The sequence below is a fragment of the Lynx rufus genome, unplaced genomic scaffold (assembly GCF_022079265.1).
Source record: "Lynx rufus isolate CCGP_SWC_20201006 ecotype Redwood Valley unplaced genomic scaffold, mLynRuf1.p SCAF_5, whole genome shotgun sequence".
In the NCBI taxonomy this organism is placed as follows: domain Eukaryota; kingdom Metazoa; phylum Chordata; class Mammalia; order Carnivora; family Felidae; genus Lynx; species Lynx rufus.
Genome location: NW_025814867.1, coordinates 9,021,040 through 9,042,970, shown reverse-complemented (window position 1 = coordinate 9,042,970; position 21,931 = coordinate 9,021,040). Strand labels below are relative to the sequence as shown.

The window sequence follows — 21,931 nt, the reverse complement described above, 5'->3', positions numbered from 1 at the left end:
ACCCTTTACGGCCCTACCCACTATTGCGGTCAGGTTGCAAATCATGCTTCTTTAGTGATGTGTCTGCCTTCCTCCTTGTTCCCCCCGCCCCACTTGATTATTGCATGACCACAGCAACCTACTCCTTGGCCTTCTGGTCTCAGTTCCCCACTGGTGGGTCCCAAGGGGCTCCATAATATATAAAATTACATGGACTTGGGAGTTATACATGGGATCCATTCACTTCTGTGACTTGTACTTAACTCTGTGACCTCGAACACGTTACTTGAGTACTTGTTACTTGAGTTTTTGTTTTTGCATGTATGAAATGGAGATCTCAGCATCTGCCTCACAGAGCTGTTACAGAAGTCAGGTGAGGTAGTAAGTGTAAAAGCCAAGTAAAGGCCTATTGCCAGACACAGAGCAAGTGCTCAGTAAATGCTGCTATCATCCCAGCACAGGCTGCATCTTCAAAGTGTGGGAGATTTCCATCATCATAGAAGGTTCCATCCTGTCCCTTCCTTAGACTAAGTGACTACCATTCTGATCTCAATCCACATGGACACTTTTTTTTCAGAACCTTAGGTAAGTGTATTCATACCACTGAGTTTATACACCTGTTTCTGGTGTCTATCAGCCTCCTTTTTGGGATTCATTCATGTTGTTGTGGGATTCAGTGGCTCATTTCTTTTTATTGCTGACTAGGATTCCATTGTATGAGTATATCTTAATCTATTCATCCATTTTCCTAGTGATGGACACCTAGGCTATCTCTGGCTTGGGGCTATTTCGAATAAAGGTCTAATGAGACTTTTTGTGGATACATGTTTTCATTTTACTTGGAAAAATGCCTAGGAGTGGAATTTCTAGGTAATATACTAACTGTATGTTTAAATTTGTAGAAATTGTAACTGGAGGCGCCTGGGTTAAGCATCTGACTTCAGCTCAGGTCATGATCTCACTTTTCGTGGTTTCAAGCCCCGCATCGGGCTCTGTGCTGACAGCTCACAGCCTGGAGCCTGCTTCAGACTCTGTGTCTCCCTCTGTCTCTGCCCCTCCCCCACTCATGCTGTGTCTTTCTCTGTCTCTTGAAAATAAATACATGTTTAAACAAATTATAAATGAAAACTGCAACTGTTTTCCATTAGTAAATGTGACAAAAGGGTGTGGTCACTCCACATCCTTACCAACATTTGCTGTTGTCTTTTTTCATTATAATTATTTCTGTTTGTGTCTGGCATCTCGTCGTAATTTTAATTTGCATTTTTCTCATGACTAATGATGAACATTTTTCATGTGCTTATTGACATGTCTTTTGTGAACTGACTGGTTAAGGCTTATACCCATCTTTAAAATTGATTGTCTTTTTATTATTGAGTTGTAGGAACTGGTTATGTATTATGGATTTAAGTTCTTTATTAGATACCTATGTTGTAAATATTTAATTTTGTGATGAAGTTTAATTTACTCATTTTTAAATGATCCATGCTTTTTGAGACCTTAGAAATCTTGCCTGCCTCCTAGTTACAAAGATCTTCTCTTACATTTTATTCTAGAACCTTCACAGTTTTAGCTTTTATGTGTAGATCTATGATTCGTGTGAAAGTAATTTTGCATAGTATATGATGTAGTGGTCAAGGATTCCTTTCTTAGTATGGGTACTCAGTTTTTCTATCCCTTTTTGTTGAAAAGAATTTTTTGTAAAGAATTTACTTGTTGAAATGTTTGTGACCATATACGTACGGGTCCATTTCTGGACACTGATACTGAAAATATTTGCATGAAGTCATTATTTTTCTCTAATAGGTGTATACTTCTTATCTCTATCTACTTAATCAGTGACTCAGTAGCAGAGTCACTGGTGCTCAGACCTTGGTTTCTAATACAGTTTCTTCTTGAAAGAAACTAGGGATTCTTGGAGAAGTAGCTAATGCTCAATCTGAGGCACGGATTTCTTATTTTTTGAAACCCTTCATAAAGCCTTTTATTTTAATCTATTTTATTTAATATTTTTGAGCCAGGAATTCTTTTTACTTATTTATTTTAATTTAATTTTTTTTAAATTTACATCCAAATTAGTTAGCATATAGTGCAACAATGATTTCAGGAGTAGATTCTTTAATGCCCCTTACCCATTGAGCCCATTCCCCCCTCCCATAACCCCTCCAGTAACCCTCTGTTTGTTCTCCATGTTTATGAGTCTCTTCTGTTTTGTCCCCCTCCCAGTTTTTATATTATTTTTGTTTCCCTTCCCTTGTGTTCATCTGTTTTGTCTCTGAAAGTTCTCATATGAGTGAAGTCATATGATTTTTGTCTTTCTGTGACTAATTTCACTTAGCATAATACCCTCCAGTTCCATCCACGTAGTTGCAAATGGCAAGATTTCATTCTTTTTGATTGCCAAGTAATACTTCATTGTGTATATATACCACATCTTCTTTATCCGTTCATCCATCGAGGGGCATTTGGGCTCTTTCCATACTTTGGCTATTGTTGATAGTGCTGCTATAAACGTGGGGGTGCATGTGTCCCTTCGAAACAGCACAACTGTATCCCTTGGATAAATGCCTAGTAGTGCAATTGCTGGGTCATAGGGTAGTTCTATTTTTAGTTTTTTGAGGAACCTCCATACTGTTTTCCAGAGTGGCCGCACCAGCTTGCATTGCCACCAACAATGCAAAAGAGATCCTCTTTCTCTGCATCCTCGCCAACATCTGTTGTTGCCTGAGTTAATGTTAGCCATTCTGACAGGTGTGAGGTGGTATATCATTGTGGTTTTGATTTGTGTTTCCCTGATGATGAGTGATGTTGAGCATCTTTTCATGTGTTGGTTGGCCATCTGGATGTCTTCCTTGGAGAAGTGTCTATTCGTGTCTTTGAGGCGGGAGTTCTTAAGATGAACTTGGGACCTATTATAGCAGAAGTCAGGACACTTTCAAGGGGCTGTCAGTAGCCAAAAATGGAAACAAGTTGAACGTTTTTTTTAAAAAAATGATCGAATCAGTTGAAATCCATAAAACGTATTCTTTAAACATCCACTGTATTCACAATGATGCTACAAAATGAATTCATTAGTAACTGTTGGTAGTTTCTTGCTCCCCCACCCATTCCTCCATTAGTCACATTTGGTAATTGCTGATACTCCAAAATCATTGGTCTGAAAACTGGTAAATGGCAACAAAGAAACATTTATCAAACATCTCTGTTGCCTTTCCTTTACAAACCATATTTTATGATAACCAAATAGTTAAATGAAGATTCCTTATAGAGCAAAATGAGCTGAAAAAAGTACAAACAGAATGATAGAATTTGAAACTTACTATATTGCCACCTCTAATGAAATGATGGGACTAGACAGTGGTCGTTTGTAGGTAACATTTGATGGGGAATTTTATAATGATTGGGTTAGGCTAACAACCCCTGACCTTGATCAGTTTTAACATTGTTAAGTGTGGAATAGCCAGACGGTATATCCTTCCAGATATGATGCAATACAACATGCAGAGTTCCAGCCCCAAGTATTATTGCCAAAATAATTGAACCTGAATTAAATGGAGTCTCCAGTCACTATAATTACCATTTTATAGGAAATACAGGGATAGAGGAATACCACCACAAGAAAATCTACAGGACAAGTGTTCTAACTTTTCCAGAAACAAAAGGCATGCAAATTGCAAGCAGAAGAAAGACTGTTAGACATTAAAGGAGACTTAAGGTCTGCAACCAAATGGAATGTGTGGACCTGGTTTATATCCTGATTACAACAAACTAATCCTACAAAAGACAGTTTTGAGACAGTTGAGTTTTGGACGTAGGCTGTGTATTGCCTATATTAAGTAGGTTTCGTTTTATTGGGTGGTAATAATACTAAAGAAAAGAACCCTTCTCTGTAGACTGTACAGAAGTGTTTACAGGAGAAATAAGATGATGTCTGGTATTTGCTTTAAATTCCTGAAAAAGATGAGGATTAGATTAAACAAGATGAGCAAAAATGCTGATAATCATCGAAGAACTGTCTTGTGACTTTCTTTGTTTTCGTGATAAAAAGTTTAAATGAGAAAAATGTGTGCTTTGACCCTGAAGTGAACGTTCTGGAGATGAAGAACTTGGGATATATGGCTGGGAATAGACCACTTGACATCGTACTAATGAGCTTGCTGGCATTATCACTGCTGTGAAGAAATATTTTGTGTCCTGCTTCATTTCTAATCTCCTGTGAGCACCTTCCCTGACAGCTGGTGACTTCAGCGTGTCAAGTCAGAGCTTGGCATTTGTTGCCTGCTTTTTCACACAGCAGGCTGGGAAGACTTTCCATCCCAGCAGGGACACGATGGCATTCGTTGTTTGCCCTCTTTCCTTGAAGACTGAGTGAGGTCGGGTAGATCGCTCCCTGTTGCCCACCAGTTGTTTAGTCTGAAGCAGCCTGGAGATGGGTGTCCAAGGGTCCACTGCCACCTTCTGAGGAGCCACGTCCTTCTCTGCTGTTCACAGAGTGAGACTTCACCAGTACTCACCCCTCTGCACCTCGAACCATCTACATGGTGGTCACAAAGTGATCACGACCCCCCAGAGGAAAACGTCTTGCAGCGTGCGTTTACCACGTCCTGTGTTTCAAAGCCCTTCTGCCCTATCTGCAGCCCATGAAGGCCAAGTGCTGATTCATGACATGCGTGTTAGCGATGCTGCCTAACTCAGACAAGAGCCCCTGGTCATGGACATGCCATAACGATCGCTTTGCTATGCTGTGTGTCATTGGTGATACGTGTGATCACACCTTGTCATTGATAAAGAAACTTTGCCAGTAATTCACTCTACCTTCTCTTCAAGTGTATTTACCTTCAGCTTTGTGACTTGTACCGGTCTTTGCCATGAGCAGTACAACTTTGAATGAGGCCTTTGTAGTTTTGGTTCCTCTCTGCCGTTAGTGACAAAATTAATTACTTTCAAAGTCCAAGATTTACTCTGTTTACTTGTCTAGGAGACCTAAATCGCTTTACTGGAAATGGCAATGGCAGTGCTTGGAAACGATAGTAAAGCTTAGATGGCTGCGCTTGGCAGAGTTCCCATCCAATTGATCATCTGGGAACTAGGGACAAATGGATTGCAGGACCAATGAAATCCAGCTTATGGTACAGCTCCTTACCATGCTCCCCCCACCAACTGCTGTGTAAAATACGCATTTTTGAAGATTCACTTTTCCTAGAACATTCAGATGATCTCCTGATGCTAAAGGTCCTGTTCACCATTTTAGGTTTGTAACACTGCGTGCTGTATTTTCACCGCATTTACATCTGAATTGTTTTTTTTTTAATTCAAAGGCTAATGCTACATAATAGTATCAATAAAAATGCCAAATTAAGTGTAAACAGTAATGGCCCCTACCTGTGAAAATGTATTTTTTGTGACAGACTACATCAAACTGAAAGTTGCAGACCACCCGCACTGTTAATTTAATATGAGGTCTGCAGAGACACAACGATAGAACCTGGAAGTTTTTAAATTCCAAATTTCTTAAAATCATAGTTGATCTTATATTTCAATATATTTTTGAAATGCATGCAAAAAAAAATGTTTCATTGGTTTATCCTCTTGGAATGACCCAATTACTCGTAGATCCTTATATCCCCTGGGTCCACCTGTCGTCCCTGACCTACACTGTGAAGAACCAACCGTACTTTCAGAGAACCTGGGAGCAGGACGTTCATATGCAACATGGGATCTTCCGGCGCCAGGCAGCCCTCTGTCCTTGTGAAGCCTGTTCATGTAGGATAGTGTTTCTCAAAGTGTAATTTGGGGAACCTTTGCATCATATCACCTGGGGAGCTTATTTAAGACGTAGATTCCTAGGCCCTGTCGCAGGCTCCTGAGCAGACTCTGAGAGTGAGGCCTGGAAACCTGCACTTTTAAAACTTTCCCAAGGGTATCTGGTATGAGTACAGTTGAAGGACTGCTTAGAGTTTATACAACATAGAATACATACGCCTTTTCTGTTGGGTTTTGTGACACTTTAGTTATTTATTTATTTATTGAGAGAGAGCGAGCGAGTGTGCGGGAGAGAGGGAGAGTGGGAGAGAATCTTAAGCTGTCTCCACACTCAGCATGGAGCCCGACTCAGGGCTTGATCCTGTGAACCTGGGATCATGATCTGAGCCAAAATCGAGAGTCGGATTCTCAACCAACTGAGCCATCCAGGTGCCCCTATGTTGGCATTTATGAGGCATGTTTTACCCTTTTTACCCTCAGGACTGGTCCGTCATGTCTGTGACCTGTTCACTGAAACTGCCACGCTGTGCTTGGATGTGGACAATAAGAACCACGGTGAGACGGCCGCCACCCTGCTCTTCTCCCTGCTCGATATTCTGCACGGCATGCTGACCTATACGGCCTGTGTCGTACGGCTGGCTCTGCAGGTATGGGACCTCCCCTCCCGTGTCTGGAGCACCGCACCATGTGGTGCTTCTTCTCTTTCATCGTCTCCTACCTAAGCTTCCTCTGTTGTGTCTTTATGTTTGAAAAAGAACGTATGATGCTGTAGAGAAAGACTACCAGGTAAGCCGTCTTTGGGCAACCAAGGTCAAGGATGGATAAAGTGATCACGGAATCTGAAAGGAAAGCAGGAGAGGCCTATGGAAAGACCTAACCAAGCTCTGGCTGGGGAAGTCCCCCGATGGAGGGGATCATTTGCCTTACAGGCACCCTAGGGCCGGCCAAGCAGTGTGCCATCTTTCCTGTCTAGGGGTGGCGCTCCAGCCCACCCTCACCAGGATGAATTAGCTTGTTAGGGTCAGTGGATTGAGATTTTAGGCACACGCGCGCGCGCACACACACACACACACGCGTGCGCTTGTATACACACACATGCATACATATACAACACAAACTCTCTCGCTTTCTCTTATGAGCAATAAGTAGGACTTTGAGGACTAGAAGTGTGTTCAGTGCCTATGGAAAAGTCAATTCACCCCAAACTATAACCTGGATTTACTTAGCATCGTGCTATAAGGAAGGCCAGGGATGCGGGTTTATTGAGTACTTTCTGTGTTGGATGTTAAGTGCCTGCACATGCCTATTCCCTAACCAACCGAGTCTGCTGATACGTAGATTATGTGAAAGCACACGGCCAGTGTGAATCCATGGCTGTATTTTAAATCCTGGTAAAATTGCAAAAGATGTACATCAGGTGGTAGCCGCATCCCGCCTTGGGTGGGTGCAGAAGCTCGAGCTGAAAGCAAGCTGTTTTGGTTCTTTGCCAGGAGTCCTAGCAGTGGAGCCAAGAATGATTCCCCAGACCCTGGTTAACCTCTGTTATTCATCATTCTGATAAATGCTCTCGTTTATCCCCAGTTGAGCTGGTCAAGTGTTTAGCTTGTCTAGTGTGGTTTAATAAATAATTCCAAGATCCCCTCAGTAAACATGATAGCCAGTGTTTAACCCAATCTTGAAAAGCCGGTAGATGGAAATGGCCTTCACACTACCTGGTTGTTTTTATTTGCTCATCTTTAATGATAACAGCACTGTTAAGTACTTAGGAAATCCCAAATTATGGATTTCTCTTAGCTTGTCCTCTCTTTTCTAGAGTTTTTTTGGAGAATGTTCTTTCTTATTCCAGTTTTTTTTAAGCTTTTATTTATTTTTCAGACAGAGAGAGACGGAGCATGCACAGGGGAGGGGCAGAGAGAGAGCCAGACACAGAATCCAAAGCGGGCTCCAGGCTCTGAGCTGTCAGCACAGAGCCTGACGCGGGGCTTGAACTCACGGACTGTGAGCTCATGACCTGAGCTGAAGTCGGACGCTTAACTGACTGAGCCACCCAGGCACCTCTCTAATTTCAGTTTTTGTAGTGATTTTAGGTAATTCTTCAAGGTGCAGTCAATAGGTACTCTTGCAAGATGCTTTGATGATATCAGTCTGTAACAGATTATGTTTTGTAGATTGTAGATAAAAAGGATCAGACGTTTAAAAATTCCACAACATTAGAAATCATTTTATTACAAAGGATAGATTTTCAAGGGTTTTTAAAAGAAAACTCCTTAGTACAAAATATTTTCTAATTTGTTTTTTTTTTTATATTCTGTTGTACCGATAGATCATTGTGTCTACTTCTTAAATTTCTTCCCCACCACTGTATATTTTACAGCTAACATCTTTCTAAATCCTCCCCCATAACATCTGCCATGTCTTGCTTTTGGCCTTGACCACCGACTTTGATCTTCATAATACCTGGTGTCAGTCTGACAGAGGTAGAGTCTTTGAGACTGAATTTGGGGAAAGGGCTGGGAAAAGAAATGGCATGTGTATCAAAGGCCCATCCTCCTTGAACACAGGCTGTAAGTACTTTCCAAACCTTCAGTCACCTCTTCCATTTATAAACATGCTCCCCACTGGAGATTCTTTTGCATTCAAAACCTGATCTACTTCTAACAGGAACGACTGTAAAGTAGAAGAATTGAGGGTTGCCAGCCTTTAAAATGATAGGTGCCTAGCTTTTCTTTTCAGGGAGGAGAGTGATATGATTGATGCAGGAATATATACCAGGGAGGAATATATACCATGGGAAGGCGGGTGTTCGAATCTCCATCAGGAGTTCAGTCCCTGCCTCCAACATGCCCTGTGATTCTAAATCGGTCCTAGTTTAACCTCTGGAGGGTTGTGTGGGAGAGATGTGGAAGCAGAGACAAATACAGGCTCCAGATTGGCTGGTGTGGTATGGGCCTCACAGGCTGAAATGCCTTGGATACAAGTCCCAGCCACACCACTTTCTGCCTATATGACCCTGGGCAGGTTTCTTCACCTGCTTAGTACTGTTTCCTCATCTGCAGAGTAGAAATGGTGAAACTGGGGGCACCTGGCTGGCTCAGTCGGTCGCCCTACCGACTCTGGCTCGGGTCATGGGTTGAAGCCCCGTGTCGGGCTCTGTGCTGACGGCCCAGAGCCTGGAGCCTGCTTTGGATTCTGTGTCTCCTTTTCTCTCTGCCCCTCCCCTGCTTGCGTTCTGTCTTTCTCCGTGTCTCAAAAATAAATAAATAAATGTTTAAAAAAAAACAAAGGTGAAACTGCTGTGCAGGGTTGTGCCAAGACTTTACTGAGAGACCAAAATGTATGCGAATATATGTAAATATGAGGTGCCTTGTATCTACCCGGCTTAGGGAAGGGGAGCAGTAAATGGTTGCTGTATCATTAACAGCAAGAAGAAGAAAGGTGCACGCCTCACATTCCTGTCTACAGAAGGCTTCCTGTGGCCCATGACTTCCTCCTGTCTGTGTCCTGGCACACGGGAGGGTACTCGGGCCATGTCTCCTGACTAAACTGACTCCTGGCAGGCTCGCGAAATGACTTACGGTTTGTTTTTTGTACGCATTAGTCTGGAACAGGGCTGGGTTACTGTGACTTCAGCAGGGATCCAGAGAAGAAGGGTGTTAGCGGTCAAGGAGCTCGCAGATTCGCCGGGAAGACCGTCACCACACAAACGGGGAGGAAATCATCATCCCGTTACGTTTGCGAGGGTGCGGCTGCTGGAGGTACGGGATGCCGCAGCCTGAAGGTGGGAGAGGAGAGCCTGACTTGACGGGGAGGGAGCCCAGTTCAGTATTAACATCCAGGTCACCCGACTCCCCAGTCTGGTCCTTGGCTATCGTCTGTGAAGTGATGGAGAGCCATTCAACTGCTGTTTCCGTGCAGAGTTGGCGTCGCCGAAAGACTGAAATGCGGCCATGAGTCCTCCTTCGGCTCACACGCACTTCAAGGCTATCCTTGGTGGGAGCCGTATCTGTTTTGAGTATATCTTTAATATTATTGTTATTTCTAAAAATTCTTTTAATGTTAGTTATTTTCTGAGGGAGAGAGAGAGAGAGACAGAATCGGAAGCAGGTTCCAGGCTCTGAGCTGGCAGCACAGGGCTTGATGTGGGGCTCGAACTCACGGACCACGAGATCATGACCTGAGCCAAAGCTGGACACTTAACTGACTGAGCCACCCAGATGCCCCTGTTTTTAGTATCTCTTGAAATTATCCAGTTGGTCTCCTCTGTGGCATTCCCCTCATTGTTCTTTCCCATGAGCTACCCTCTGCCTGGTTGCTGAATCCAAGAGAGACTTTTCTGCCTTTGCCCATAATCCTCATCATGTCTCTCCTTCCTTTGCAAACTTCAGTGACCTCTCATTATCTGTGATATAATTTTCTAACTCCTTGGTGCGTCATTCAAGGCCTTGTAAGATCCAGCCCCAGGGTGCCTTCCAGCCTTTCCTGCCAGGCCTCCGTGCTCCCCATACCCACCCCAAACAGTCCACTCTCAGTATTTCACCCCTTGCCTTTTGTCCTGTGGTTCCCAGCACCTGAAACACTGCTGTCCACACTACTCCCTGTAGACCCCATTCCCACCAACGAATGTGAAGTCACATGTCACCTCCTCTTACTTCCCTCCCGACCACCCAAACTGTGTCTACCTCTGTGGCAGTTTTCACACCCTGCCTTGAGCACAGTTGTTTGTTTTTTGTTTTGTTTTTTAATTTTATTTAAATTCAAGTTAGTTCACATACAGTATAATAATGGTTTCAGGAGTAGAATTTAGTCATTCATATAACACCCAGTGCTCATCCCAACTGGTGCCCTCCTTCATGCCCATCACCCATTTAACCCATCTCCCCACTGACCTCCCCTCCAGCACCCCTCAGTTTGTTCTATTTAAGAGAACAAACTCTTATGGTTTGCCTCCCTCTCTGTTTTTGCCTTATTTTTCCTTCCTTTCCCCTGTGTTTATCTGTTTTGTTTCTTAAATTCAGTATGAGGGAAATCATATGGTGTTTGTCTTTCTCTGACTGACTTATTTCGTTCAGCACCGTTGTTTGGAAGCATGCTGTTCTTTTGGTCAAACCGTGAGACCCTACAGAGTGGGGACCCGAATTGTGTCATCCGCGGATGGTGAGCAGGCGCGTGGTGATAATCGGGGCGCACAGCGAGTGCTGGATTGTCTGGGCCCCGCCATTGCAGGCAGCGCTCCATTTTGTGCTTAAACCTCTGGGGACGTCAGACCTCAACTGCCTGAGGAACTGACTGTCCCTTGTTCTCTACAGATCCTTACTTCTGTGTTAGTTTAACAGACCTCTGTTGAGTACCTGCTTGTGTGCACTAGACTCGTGTAGCAGTGCTAGATATAAGGAAAAGTCAGATAAAAACAGAGAGGGAGCCAAGCCATAAGGGACTCTGAAAGACAGGGAACAAACTGAGGGCTGCTGGAGGGGAGGAGGGTGGGGGGAGGGGCTGAATGGGGGATGGGCATGGGGGGGGCACTTGTTGGGATGAGCGCTCGGTGTTGCAGGTCAGAGGTGAATCACTAAATTCTACTCCTGAAACCAGTACCACACTGTGTGTGAACTAACTTGAATTTAAATAAGTAAATTAAAAAAAAAAAAGAATTGTGTTTCCCTGGCCTTGTGTTGACTTATATTTTTTTCAGCTGTACTCCTTTACCTCATTTTGGACAGTGCTGTGTTGTCATTTAATATTAAAGATGGCTCATAAGTTGGCGTTCCCAGGTCTTATATGTTTAAGGCTGTTAAGTTTGTGTTTCTGTCCAGAGTTCTCCCATGAAATGCATCCTTAGAAATCCAGCAGCTTTCTCAAAATGATCGCCAACACAACGCATCCTCACCTCAAATTCAACATTGTTCAAAGCTAACCCTGGGATTTGCCTCCCCCGATCACCCCGCTGCCCCAAGGCCTGCCACCCCCATCCTGCTGTGCAAACGAGCAACCTGGGAGTCATTCGTAAACTTTCTCTCCTTTTCATACTCCACATCTAATCTGTCACCAGATAATGTAGACTTTACCTTAAATACCTAATACGTCCAACCACTTCTCTCAACCCCTACTGCCCCAGTTCAGTCTACCATCCTTCCTTAATTAGGCTATAGCTGGGCGGGCCAAGAACATTGGATGGCTGGGAGCGGGGTAAGGTACTGTGCGGCAGTGACAGGGGCAAGAGAGTTACGGGCCAGAGGCAAAGGCAGAGGACCTAGATGGAGAGGGTAATAGCGATGTCGTAGCAGAGAGAGAATATCCTTGCTGTGGAAAGGGCCCCTTACAAAATGCACACAGTGGCCCACAGACCCAGGCCATCTAGAGGCTGCCCTTAGGGAGTGTGGTGTTAAGGACCTGGAGACAGACTGAAAGGAGAGGTGGGCCTGGGCCCCTGAGATTGTTATTCAGGATTTGTTTTTCTTTTTTTTCCTCCTACATCCCTGCTGGGATTCCCATGTGCACAGAGCTTCCGTTGCGGTGCCACATTTTTGCAAGGAGACGAGTTTGTATTGTAGTCCGAACAAGTATGAACTTCTCTGTTGTGCAGACAGGCAGCATTCCCCCACAACCCTTGGCAGCTTTGTAGGGAGGTGGTACCTGAGTACTGGTGGGCAGAGTCTAGATGTTTCTTGGTAACAGTAACTAATGACCATGTAGATCTTAGAGGCTGTGGAGGACTACTGGATGTCCCGGTGGGAAGAGTCCCACAGTGTGTACTTGTTCTTGTGGCCCCATCTGCTTGCTCCCGTGTGTTCGGAAAGGAAGTCGTGGCATCGTGCCCCCGCACGGCCTAGGTGCTGGTCTGCAAGACTGCCTTATCTTTCCCAAGAGAGAGTCCGTTTGCTCTACAGGGTAACATGTTAGTGAGGAAAGGCCATGATTCTGTCTCACGCCGTGCTTCAGAAGACGGGATCAACAGCCAAGAATCAGAAGGGTTCAGACCTCCAGGGTGATGTTGCACATTTGTTTTCTGGAAGGAAATTCTACCTTTCTGGTAAAGTCAGTTGGGAAAGCGGGAGGTGTGGGGGTGGGGAGAAGAGAAGGAAGCTCCACGCTACGATTACCTTGGTTCCCCTTGAGTACAGAGAGGTTAAAAGGCAGGTGTCTGCTTTTCACTTGAGCCCCTGTGAGCCAGAGAAAGCAGGCGGCTCAAATTCTGCCCACAGTTGTGGGTCTGTTCAAATTTTCTCTTTCTTCCCGGTTGTGTTTTGGTAGTGTGTAAGTGTCTAGGAATTTGTCCATTTCTTCCAGGATGTTCAGTTTGTTGGCATATAATTTTTCATAGTATTCTCTGATAATTGCTTGTACTTCTGAGGGATTGGTTGTGATAAATCCATTTTCATTCATGATATTATCTATTTGGGTCCTCTCTCTTTTCTTTTTGAGAAGTCTGGTTAGGGGTTTATCAGTTTTGTTTATTTTTTCAAAAAACCAGCTCTTAGTTTCATTGATCTGTTTTTTTTTGGATTCTATATTGTTTGTTTCTGCTCTGATCTTTACGATTTCTCTTCTTCTGCTGGGTTTCTTTGTTGTTCTGCTTCTAGTTCCTTTAGGTGTGCTGTTAGACTCTGTATTTGGGATTTTTCTTGTTTCTTGAGATAGGCCTGGATTGCAGTGTATTTTCCTCTTAGCACTGCCTTTGCTGCATCCCCAAGGGTTTGGACTGTTGTGTTTTCATCTTCATTTGTTTCCATATATCTTTAAATTTCTTCTTTAATTGCCTGGTTGACCCATTCATTCTTTAACCTCCGTGCCTTTGGAAGTTTTCCAAACTTTCTCCTGTGGTTGATTTCAAATGGTGCTGGGAGAACTGGACAGCAGCATGCAGAAGAATGAAACTAGACCACTGTCTTACACCATACACAAAAATAAACTCAAAATAGATGAAAGATCTAAATGGGAGACAGGAAACCATCAAAACCCTAGAGGAGAAAACAGGCAACAACCTCTTTGACCTAAGCCACAGAAATTTCTTGCTCCACGCATCTCCAAAGGCAAGGGATTTAAAAGCAGAAATGAACCATTGAGACCTCATCAAGATAAAAAGCTCCTGCACTGCAAAGTAAATGATCAACAAACTAAAAGGGAACCAACAGAATGGGAGAAGATATTTGCAAATGACATATCGGATAAAGGGTTAGTATCCAAAATCTATAAAGAACGTATCAAACTCAACACCCAAAAAACAATCCAGTGAAGAGATGGGCAGATGTGAATAGACACTTCTCCAAAGAAGACATCCAGGTGGCCAACCGACACATGAAAAGATGCTCAACATCGCCCCTCATCAGGGAAATACAAATCAAAACCACACTGAGATACCACCTCACGCCAGTCAGAGTGGCTAAAATGAACAAATCAGGAGACTACAGATGCTGGGGAGGATGTGGAGAAATGGGAACCCTCTTGCACTGTTGGTGGGAATGCAAACTGGTGCAGCCGCTGTGGAAAACAGTGTGGAGGTTCCTCCAAAAATTAACAACAGATCTACCCTATGACCCAGCAATAGCACTGCTAGGAATTTACCCAAGGGATACAGGAGTGCCGATGCATAGGGGCACTTGTACCCCAATGTTCATAGCAGGACTTTCAACAATAGGCAAATTATGGAAGGAGCTTAAATGTCCATCAACTAATGAATGGATAAAGAAGATGTGGTTTATATATACAATGGAATACTACTTGGCAATGAGAAAGAATGAAATCATGCCATTTGCAACAACATGGATGGAACTGGAGGGTATTATGCTAAGTGAAATAAGTCAGTTAGAGAAAGACAGATACCGTATTTTTTTACTCATGTGGATCTTGAGAAACTGAACAGAAGCCCATGGGGGTAGGGAAGGGGAAAAAAATTACAAACAGAGAGGAAGGGGGGCAAACCATAAGAAATTCTCAAATAGAGCAAACTAAGGGTTGATGCGGGTAGGGGGCAGGGGAGAGGGGAAAATGGGTGATGGGCATTGAGGAGGGCGCTTGTTGGGATGAGCACTGGGTGTTGTATGTAAGCAATGAACCATGGGAATCTACCCTAAAAACCGAGAGCACACTTTACACACTGTATGTTAGCCAATTTAACAATAAATTATATTTAAAATAAATAAATACATACATACATAAAATGAAAAAAAAATGAAAAAAAAAATTCTACCCATAGGCCTGAAGTTTGGAAGGACCTGGGCCTCCATGAAAAGAGTCTGGGAGTCCAGGCTAATAACCTGAGACAGGCAGTCTCTACAGCCTTCTCTGAAGGCCCTGGCAGAGGTCATTACTTACAAGTAGTTGTATTTCCTCTGAGTGAAATTAAAAACAAGAAATGTGTGAATGAATTGTGCACATACTGCAGCAAACACAATAAATAGTCAGTGCCTTTTTTCAACATAAAATTATTCACCTCTGTAATGGAGATCGGACCGTTCTGTAAAACTCCTGAGAACAGACACACCTTAGAGCCCCTCCCTTCTCATTGCCTTTTTCCATTGCAGTTTAAGCCCGTCCCTCCTAAGCAGTGTAGCCCTATGTCTGATACATTGCACTGGGACATTGGACAGCTCTTCTAGATGTTATTCAAGCATGTGCACGCAGGGAAGGAAAGCATACCAGAATTATACGATGATGGCATGCATCGTATACTGTGTATAATCATGCTCACGAGAAATGAGCTCTCGTGATTTGGATTCCGGCTTTGTCACTCGTTGTCTTTGGGGCTTTCGACAAATTACTTAACTTCTCTGAACTTAAGTTTTCTCACCTGAAAAATGTGCCTGAAAGCACCTCATCTCAGCATGGTTGGAAAGATAAAGTCCCATCCACAGTACATGAATGTAAACATCATTCTGCCAATGACGGCCTTGGTCTTGCTTTATCTGTGGGCCATCTGGGTCTGTCTCTGCAGCCTGAGCTGGTGGCAGTGGCACTGAGAGTACTCTTTGTCATGTTATAACACAGCATAACTTCTCAGGGTGCCATGGGGGATTGCTTCCTCAGCCCCCTTCCTCTCCTACACTGAGTGGATCTGTCTCCTCTGGCCAAACTGACTAATTTCCAAGAACCCCTTTCCCTTCTCTTGCTCAAGGCACAGAAGTCTGGCTCAGGAGGGGACACCCAAGCCGCGGAGGACCTGCTTCTGCTGAGCAAACCGCTGACAGACCTCATCAGCCTGCTCATTCCGCTGGTAAGAGCTCACCTGTTCGTGTGTCTTTCAGAGCACTCCTGAGGTGGTAGTAATTTTATTTCAATTTCACGATGCCGTGATTTTTTTATGCTACTTTAATTCTTTTCAAAGCCAGAACCAAAAGAAATTTCAGAAGATTATTTGGCCTAGAAACACTAAATTTCTACTTTATTTTAAAACTAGATGGCTTATTCATTTCAATAGGTATTTAAGGCAGAATTTCTCAAATCCGTCTTGATGAGCGTGAGGTCAAAAATTCGAGAAATGAATTCCAAGAAGGAAGAAGAAATCGCTATTATCAGTATTTCTCAAAAAGATATTTTAGAGTAGTACTCGGCATGCAGGACTCGGCATGCAGGAGTACAGTAGGATGCACACAGGGGCCCCTGGGTAGCTCGGTCAGTTAAGTGTCTGATTGTTGAATTCGGCTCAGGTCATGATCTCACGGTTCGTGAGTTCAAGCCTCGTGCCGGGCTCTGTGCTGAATGTGGGGCCTGCTTGGGAGTCTCTGTCTCTTTCTGCCCCTCCCTGCTTTTGCTCTTTCTCAAAATAAACACACTTAAAATAGGAGCATGCACGCTGACCTAGATAACACTTCCCTAAATTTTCACAGATGTGGGAGATAAGTGAGGTTCAACGCAAACAAGTAAGACTACACAAGACCACTGAATATATGACAAGAGCCCAGCAGGAACTTGGAGTTTGGACCAACCAAACAGTTTTAACCAAACTTAAAGAGGACCCAGTGTCTAGACACATGACTTCTACAAAGCATTCAGTCAGAGGGTGGGTTGGTGACATTCCGTGAAAACTCCTGAAAGCCTCTTCAGATTTGGGGAGCCAAGGACTGGGGGCCCCTGTAGCCCCAGGGAACTTAACCTCTTGTGGCCTCCACTCTCCACCGAGTGAAGATGGAGACAGACCTTCATTTCTCTCAGAATTGCTAGGATTTGTCCTTTTCTGCTCAGTGGCTTTCAAAGGAAGGCAAATGTAGTTTGGATGAATAATTCTGTAGACTTAATTGGGTTCAACAAATGTACGTTTGGTTCAATGGAGTAAAAAAAGTGGGGAAATCAGTCAGTTCTGGGTTATATCAAATAATGGCATATGTGGAGTAAAGCAGTCACAAAAAAAAGGTGTCGGTGGGCTCATAATGAAGTGTGGGAATAGCCCCAAACCCCAGGAAACATCCTCAAACCCAACGGTGGAAGGATCTTTAGTGTAGAAGATCTTTTGTGTGAAGCTACATGGAAAATAGAACACTCACTGCTCAGCTCAGAGTATGGGGACTGAACTCTGACAGCCAGCTCTCTCTTCGGCCAAGAGCAGGAAACAGATGAGGCTCCCAAAAACAGAGGAAAGACTAACACAAACCAGACTCTCTTTTATATAAGAGATTCAAAACAGCATGAAATTAAAAAAATATATATGTGTGTATATACACATACATATAAATTGATGCAATATATGATATATTAGATAATTATATTTATAGAGAATAAAGATTAAACAAGACAGATGAAGAATATCTATCTTAAGAAAGAAATGCAGGGGCGCCTGGGTGGCTCAGTCGGTTGAGCGTCCGACTTCGGCTCAGGTCACGATCTCGCGGTCCGTGAGTTGGAGCCCCGCGTCGGGCTCTGGGCTGATGGCTCAGAGCCTGGAGCCTGCTTCCGGTTCTGTGTCTCCCTCTCTCTCTGCCCCTCCTCCGTTCATGCTCTGTCTCTCTCTGTCTCAAAAATAAATAAACGTTAAAAAAAAATTAAAAAAAAAGAAAGAAATGCAGAATCCATTATAGGCAAAACTTCTAGAACACTCTTTTTCACATGTATCTTATAGACCAAGTTTTGGTATTTGCTACATCCTCAGATTTGCTTTCTTTTAACAGGCGAATGTATTCCAGTTAGATATATTGTTAAACTTGTCTTTGATCTTAACTTTATTGTCTTATTTTATATTTTCTTTCTAAATTTGTTTAAACGTTAACATAAGGCTTAATGTATAAAAAAGTCTTTAACAGAACAAAAAGATGCTACAAAGATCTGGAATAAAATCCACAGGAGTATATACCAACTATGAACTTTTTGGTGTCATATATTAGAACATAGGACTGTGTAAAGAAAGGAACAAAAATACACCAGAGGAAATCCAAAAAACACTGTAGGATCAAGAGATTTAACTTCTCTTTCTCATCGCCTGACAGACCAAGTGAATAAATATAATGATGTAGAGTAGGAGTTGATAAGCCATGGCCTGCAGGCTAACTCTGGCCCACTGCCTGTTTTCGTAAATAAAGTTTTATTGAACAGAGCCACATAGACCTTTTGTTTACATATTGTCTGTGGCTGCTTTTGCACCTTCATAAGTGTTGAGGAGTTACAGTAGAGACCTTATAGCTCACAAGCCTATGTTATTTACTATCTGGCTCTTCACAGAAGAAGTTTGTTTATGCCTGTATAATGAGTATAAACATTTTAATAAAATGGAGCTAAGAGAAATATATCTGTCTCTGTACCTTGAAAACAGAAACTGTACCTTCTGTTCAGTTTGCCAGACACATCTTGAAAAGTTGGTCTTGCGTTATGTTAAAAGCATATCAATAAATTCCAATACGGAGGAATTGTATAGACCACACTCTTCAACCATAATGCAATTAAACTGGAAGGAAAAATAAGAATAGAAGATGCACTGTTAGCAAATACTATCTGTGAGTGTAGTTAAAGAATAAACCATTGTGGGGCACCTGGGTGGCTCAGTCAGTTAAGCGTCCGACTTTGGCTCACGTCATGATCTCACGGTCCGTGAGTTCGAGCCCTGTGTCGGGCTCTGTGCTGACAGCTCAGAGCCTGGAGCCTGTTTCAGATTCTGTGTCTCCCTCTCTCTCTGACCCTCTCCCATTCATACTCTGTCTCTCTCTGTCTCAAAAATAAATAAACATTAAAAAAAAAAGAGAATAAACCATTGTGATTGTATCAGTCTGGGTCCAATCAGAAGGCAGAAACCATGCAGTGATTTAAATAGGAGAGTTGTATCTTTTTTTTTTAATAATATACTTCTTTTTTTTCTTTTTTTAATCTTTTCAGTTTCTTTATTCTTTGCTTCTTCTTTTCCCATTTTGAATTTAACTTTAGGTAGTTAGCGTATAGTGCAATATTGGTTTTAGAGTAGAATTCAGTGATTCATCACTTAAATACAACACCCACGCTCATCATAACAAGTGCTCTCCTTAGTACCCATCACCCATCTAGCCCATCTCCCATTCACCTCTTTCTCAACCTCAGTTTGTTCTCTGTCATTAAGAGTCTCTTGTGGCTTGTTTCCTATATGTTTATCTGTTTTGTTTCTTAAATTCCATGAGTGAAATAATATGGTATTTGTCTTTCTGTGGTTGACTTCTTTCACTTAGCATAATACAGTCCAGCTCCATCCATGTCATTGTCAATGGCAAGATTTCATTCTTTTTGATGGCTGAGCATTATTCCATTGTGTATATGTACTACATCTTTTTTTTCTTTTTCTTTTTTAATTTTCTTTTTTATATTTTAAAATTTACATCCAAATTAGTTAGCATATAGTGCAACAATGATTTCAGGAGTAGATTCTTTAGTGCCCCTTACCCATTTAGACCATCCCCCCTCCCACAACCCCTCCACTAACCCTCTGTTTGTTCTCCATATTTATGAGTCTCTTCTGTTTTGTGCCCCTTCCTGTTTTTATATTATTTTTGCTTCCCTTCCCTTATGTTCATCTGTTTTGTCTCTTAGAGAGCTCATATGAGTGAAGTCACAGGATTTGTGTCTTTCTCTGACTAATTTCACTGAGCATAATACCCTCCAGTTCCATCCATGTAGTTGCAAATGGCAAGATTTCATTCTTTTTGATTGCCGAGTAATACTCCATTGTATATATATACCACATCTTCTTTATCCATTCATCCATCGATGGATATTTGGGCTCTTTCCATACTTTGGCTTTTGTGATAGTGCTGCTATAAACATGGGGGTGCATGTGCCCCTTCAAAACAGCACACCTGGATCCCATGGATAAATGCCTAGTAGTGCAATTGCTGGGTTGTAGGGTAGTTCTATTTTTAGTTTTTTGAAGAACCTCCATACTGTTTTCCAGAGTGGTCACACCAGCTTGCATTGCCACCAACAATGCAAAAGAGATCCTCTTTCTCCGCATCCTCGCCAACATCTGTTGTTGCCTGCGTTGTTAATGTGAGCCATTCTGACAGGTGTAAGGTGGTATCTCATGGTGGTTTTGATTTGTATTTCCCGGATGGTGAGTGATGTTGAGCATTTTTTCATGTGTCGGTTAGCCATCTGGATGTCTTCTTTGGAGAAGTGTCTTTTCATGTCTTTTGCCCATTTCTTCACTGGATTATTTGTTTTTTGGGTGTTGAGTTTGATAAGTTCTTTGTAGATTTTGGATACTAACCCTTTATCTGCTATGTCATTTGCAAATATCTTCTCCCATTCTGTCGGTTGCCTTTTAGTTTTGCTGATTGTTTCCTTCACTGTGCAGAAGGTTTTTATTTTGATGATGTCCCAGTAGTTCATTTTTGCTTTGGTTTCCCTTGCCTCTGGAGACGTGTTGAGTAAGAAGTTGCTGTGGCCAAGGTCAAAGAGGTTTTTGCCTGCTTTCTCCTCGAGGATTTTGATGGCTTCCTGTCTTACATTGAGGTCTTTCATCCATTTTGAGTTTATTTTTGTGTATGATGTAAGAAAGTGATCCAGGTTCATTCTTCTGCATGTCACTGTCCAGTTTTCCCAGCACCACTTGCTGAACAGACTATCTCTATTCCATTGGATATTCTTTCCTGCTTTGTCAAAGATTAATTGGCCACACGTTTGTGGGTCCATTTCTGGGTTCTCTATTCTGTTCCATTGATCTGAGTGTCTGTTTTTGTGCCAGTACCATACTGTTTTGATGATTACAACTTTGTAGTATAGCTTGAAGTCCGGGATTGTGATGCCTCCTGCTTTGGTTTTCTTTTTCAAGATTGCTTTGGCTATTCGGGGTCTTTTGTGGTTCCATACAAATTGTAGGATTATTTGTTCTAGCTCTGTGAAGAAGGCTGATGTTATTTTGATAGGGATTGCACTGAATATGGAGACTGCTTTGGGTAGTAGCGACATTTTAACAGTATTTGTTCTTCGTATCCAGGAGCATGGAATCTTTTTCCATTTTTTTGTGTCTTCTTCAGTTTCTTTCATAAGCTTTCTATAGTTTTCAGTGTATAGATTTTTCACCTCTTTGGTTAGATTTATTCCTAGGTATTTTATGGTTTTTTTGTGCAACTGTAAATGGGACCGATTCCTTGATTTCTCTCTCTGTTGCTTCATTTTTGGTGTATAGGAATGTACCCGACTTCTGTGCGTTGATTTTATATCCTGCAACTTTGCTGAATTCATGAATCAATTCTAGCAGTTTTTTGGTGGAATCGTTTGGGTTTTCCATATAGAGTATCATGTCATCTGCAAAGAGTGGAAGTTTGACCTCCTTCTGGCCGATTTGGATGCGTTTTGTTTCTTTGTGTTGTCTGATTGCAGAGGTGAAGACTTCCAATACTATGTTGAATAACAGTGGCGAGAGTGGACATCCTTGTCTTGTTCCTGACCTTAGGGGAAAAGCTCTCAGTGTTTCCCCATTGAGGATGAGATTAGCGTTGGGTGTTTCATATATGGCTTTTATGATCTCGAGGTATGCTCCTTCTATCCCTGCTTTCTTGAGGGTTTTTATCAAGAAAGGATGCTGTATTTTGTCAAATGCTTTCTCTGCATCTATGGAGAGGATCATGTGGTTCTTGTCCTTTCTTTTATTGATGTGATGAATCACATTGACAGTTTTGCAGATATTGAACCAGCCCTGCATGCCAGGTTTAAATCCCACTTGGTCGTGGTGAATACTTTTTTTAATGTATTGTTGGATCCGGTTGGCTAATATCTTGTTGAGGATTTTTGTATCCATGTTCATCAG

At 42.5% G+C, this 21,931-nt stretch overlaps 1 protein-coding gene across 1 annotated transcript in view; it reads left to right on the top strand.

The window, feature by feature from the left end:
• Positions 1-21,931, top strand: part of ULK4 (unc-51 like kinase 4) — a 566,226-nt gene that overhangs the window by 380,505 nt on the left and 163,790 nt on the right. The window contains exons 29-30 of the mRNA XM_047099606.1: positions 6,223-6,389; positions 15,851-15,949. Coding sequence (XP_046955562.1) covers positions 6,223-6,389; positions 15,851-15,949 — 266 coding nt within the window. The remainder of the gene's footprint in view (positions 1-6,222; positions 6,390-15,850; positions 15,950-21,931) is intronic.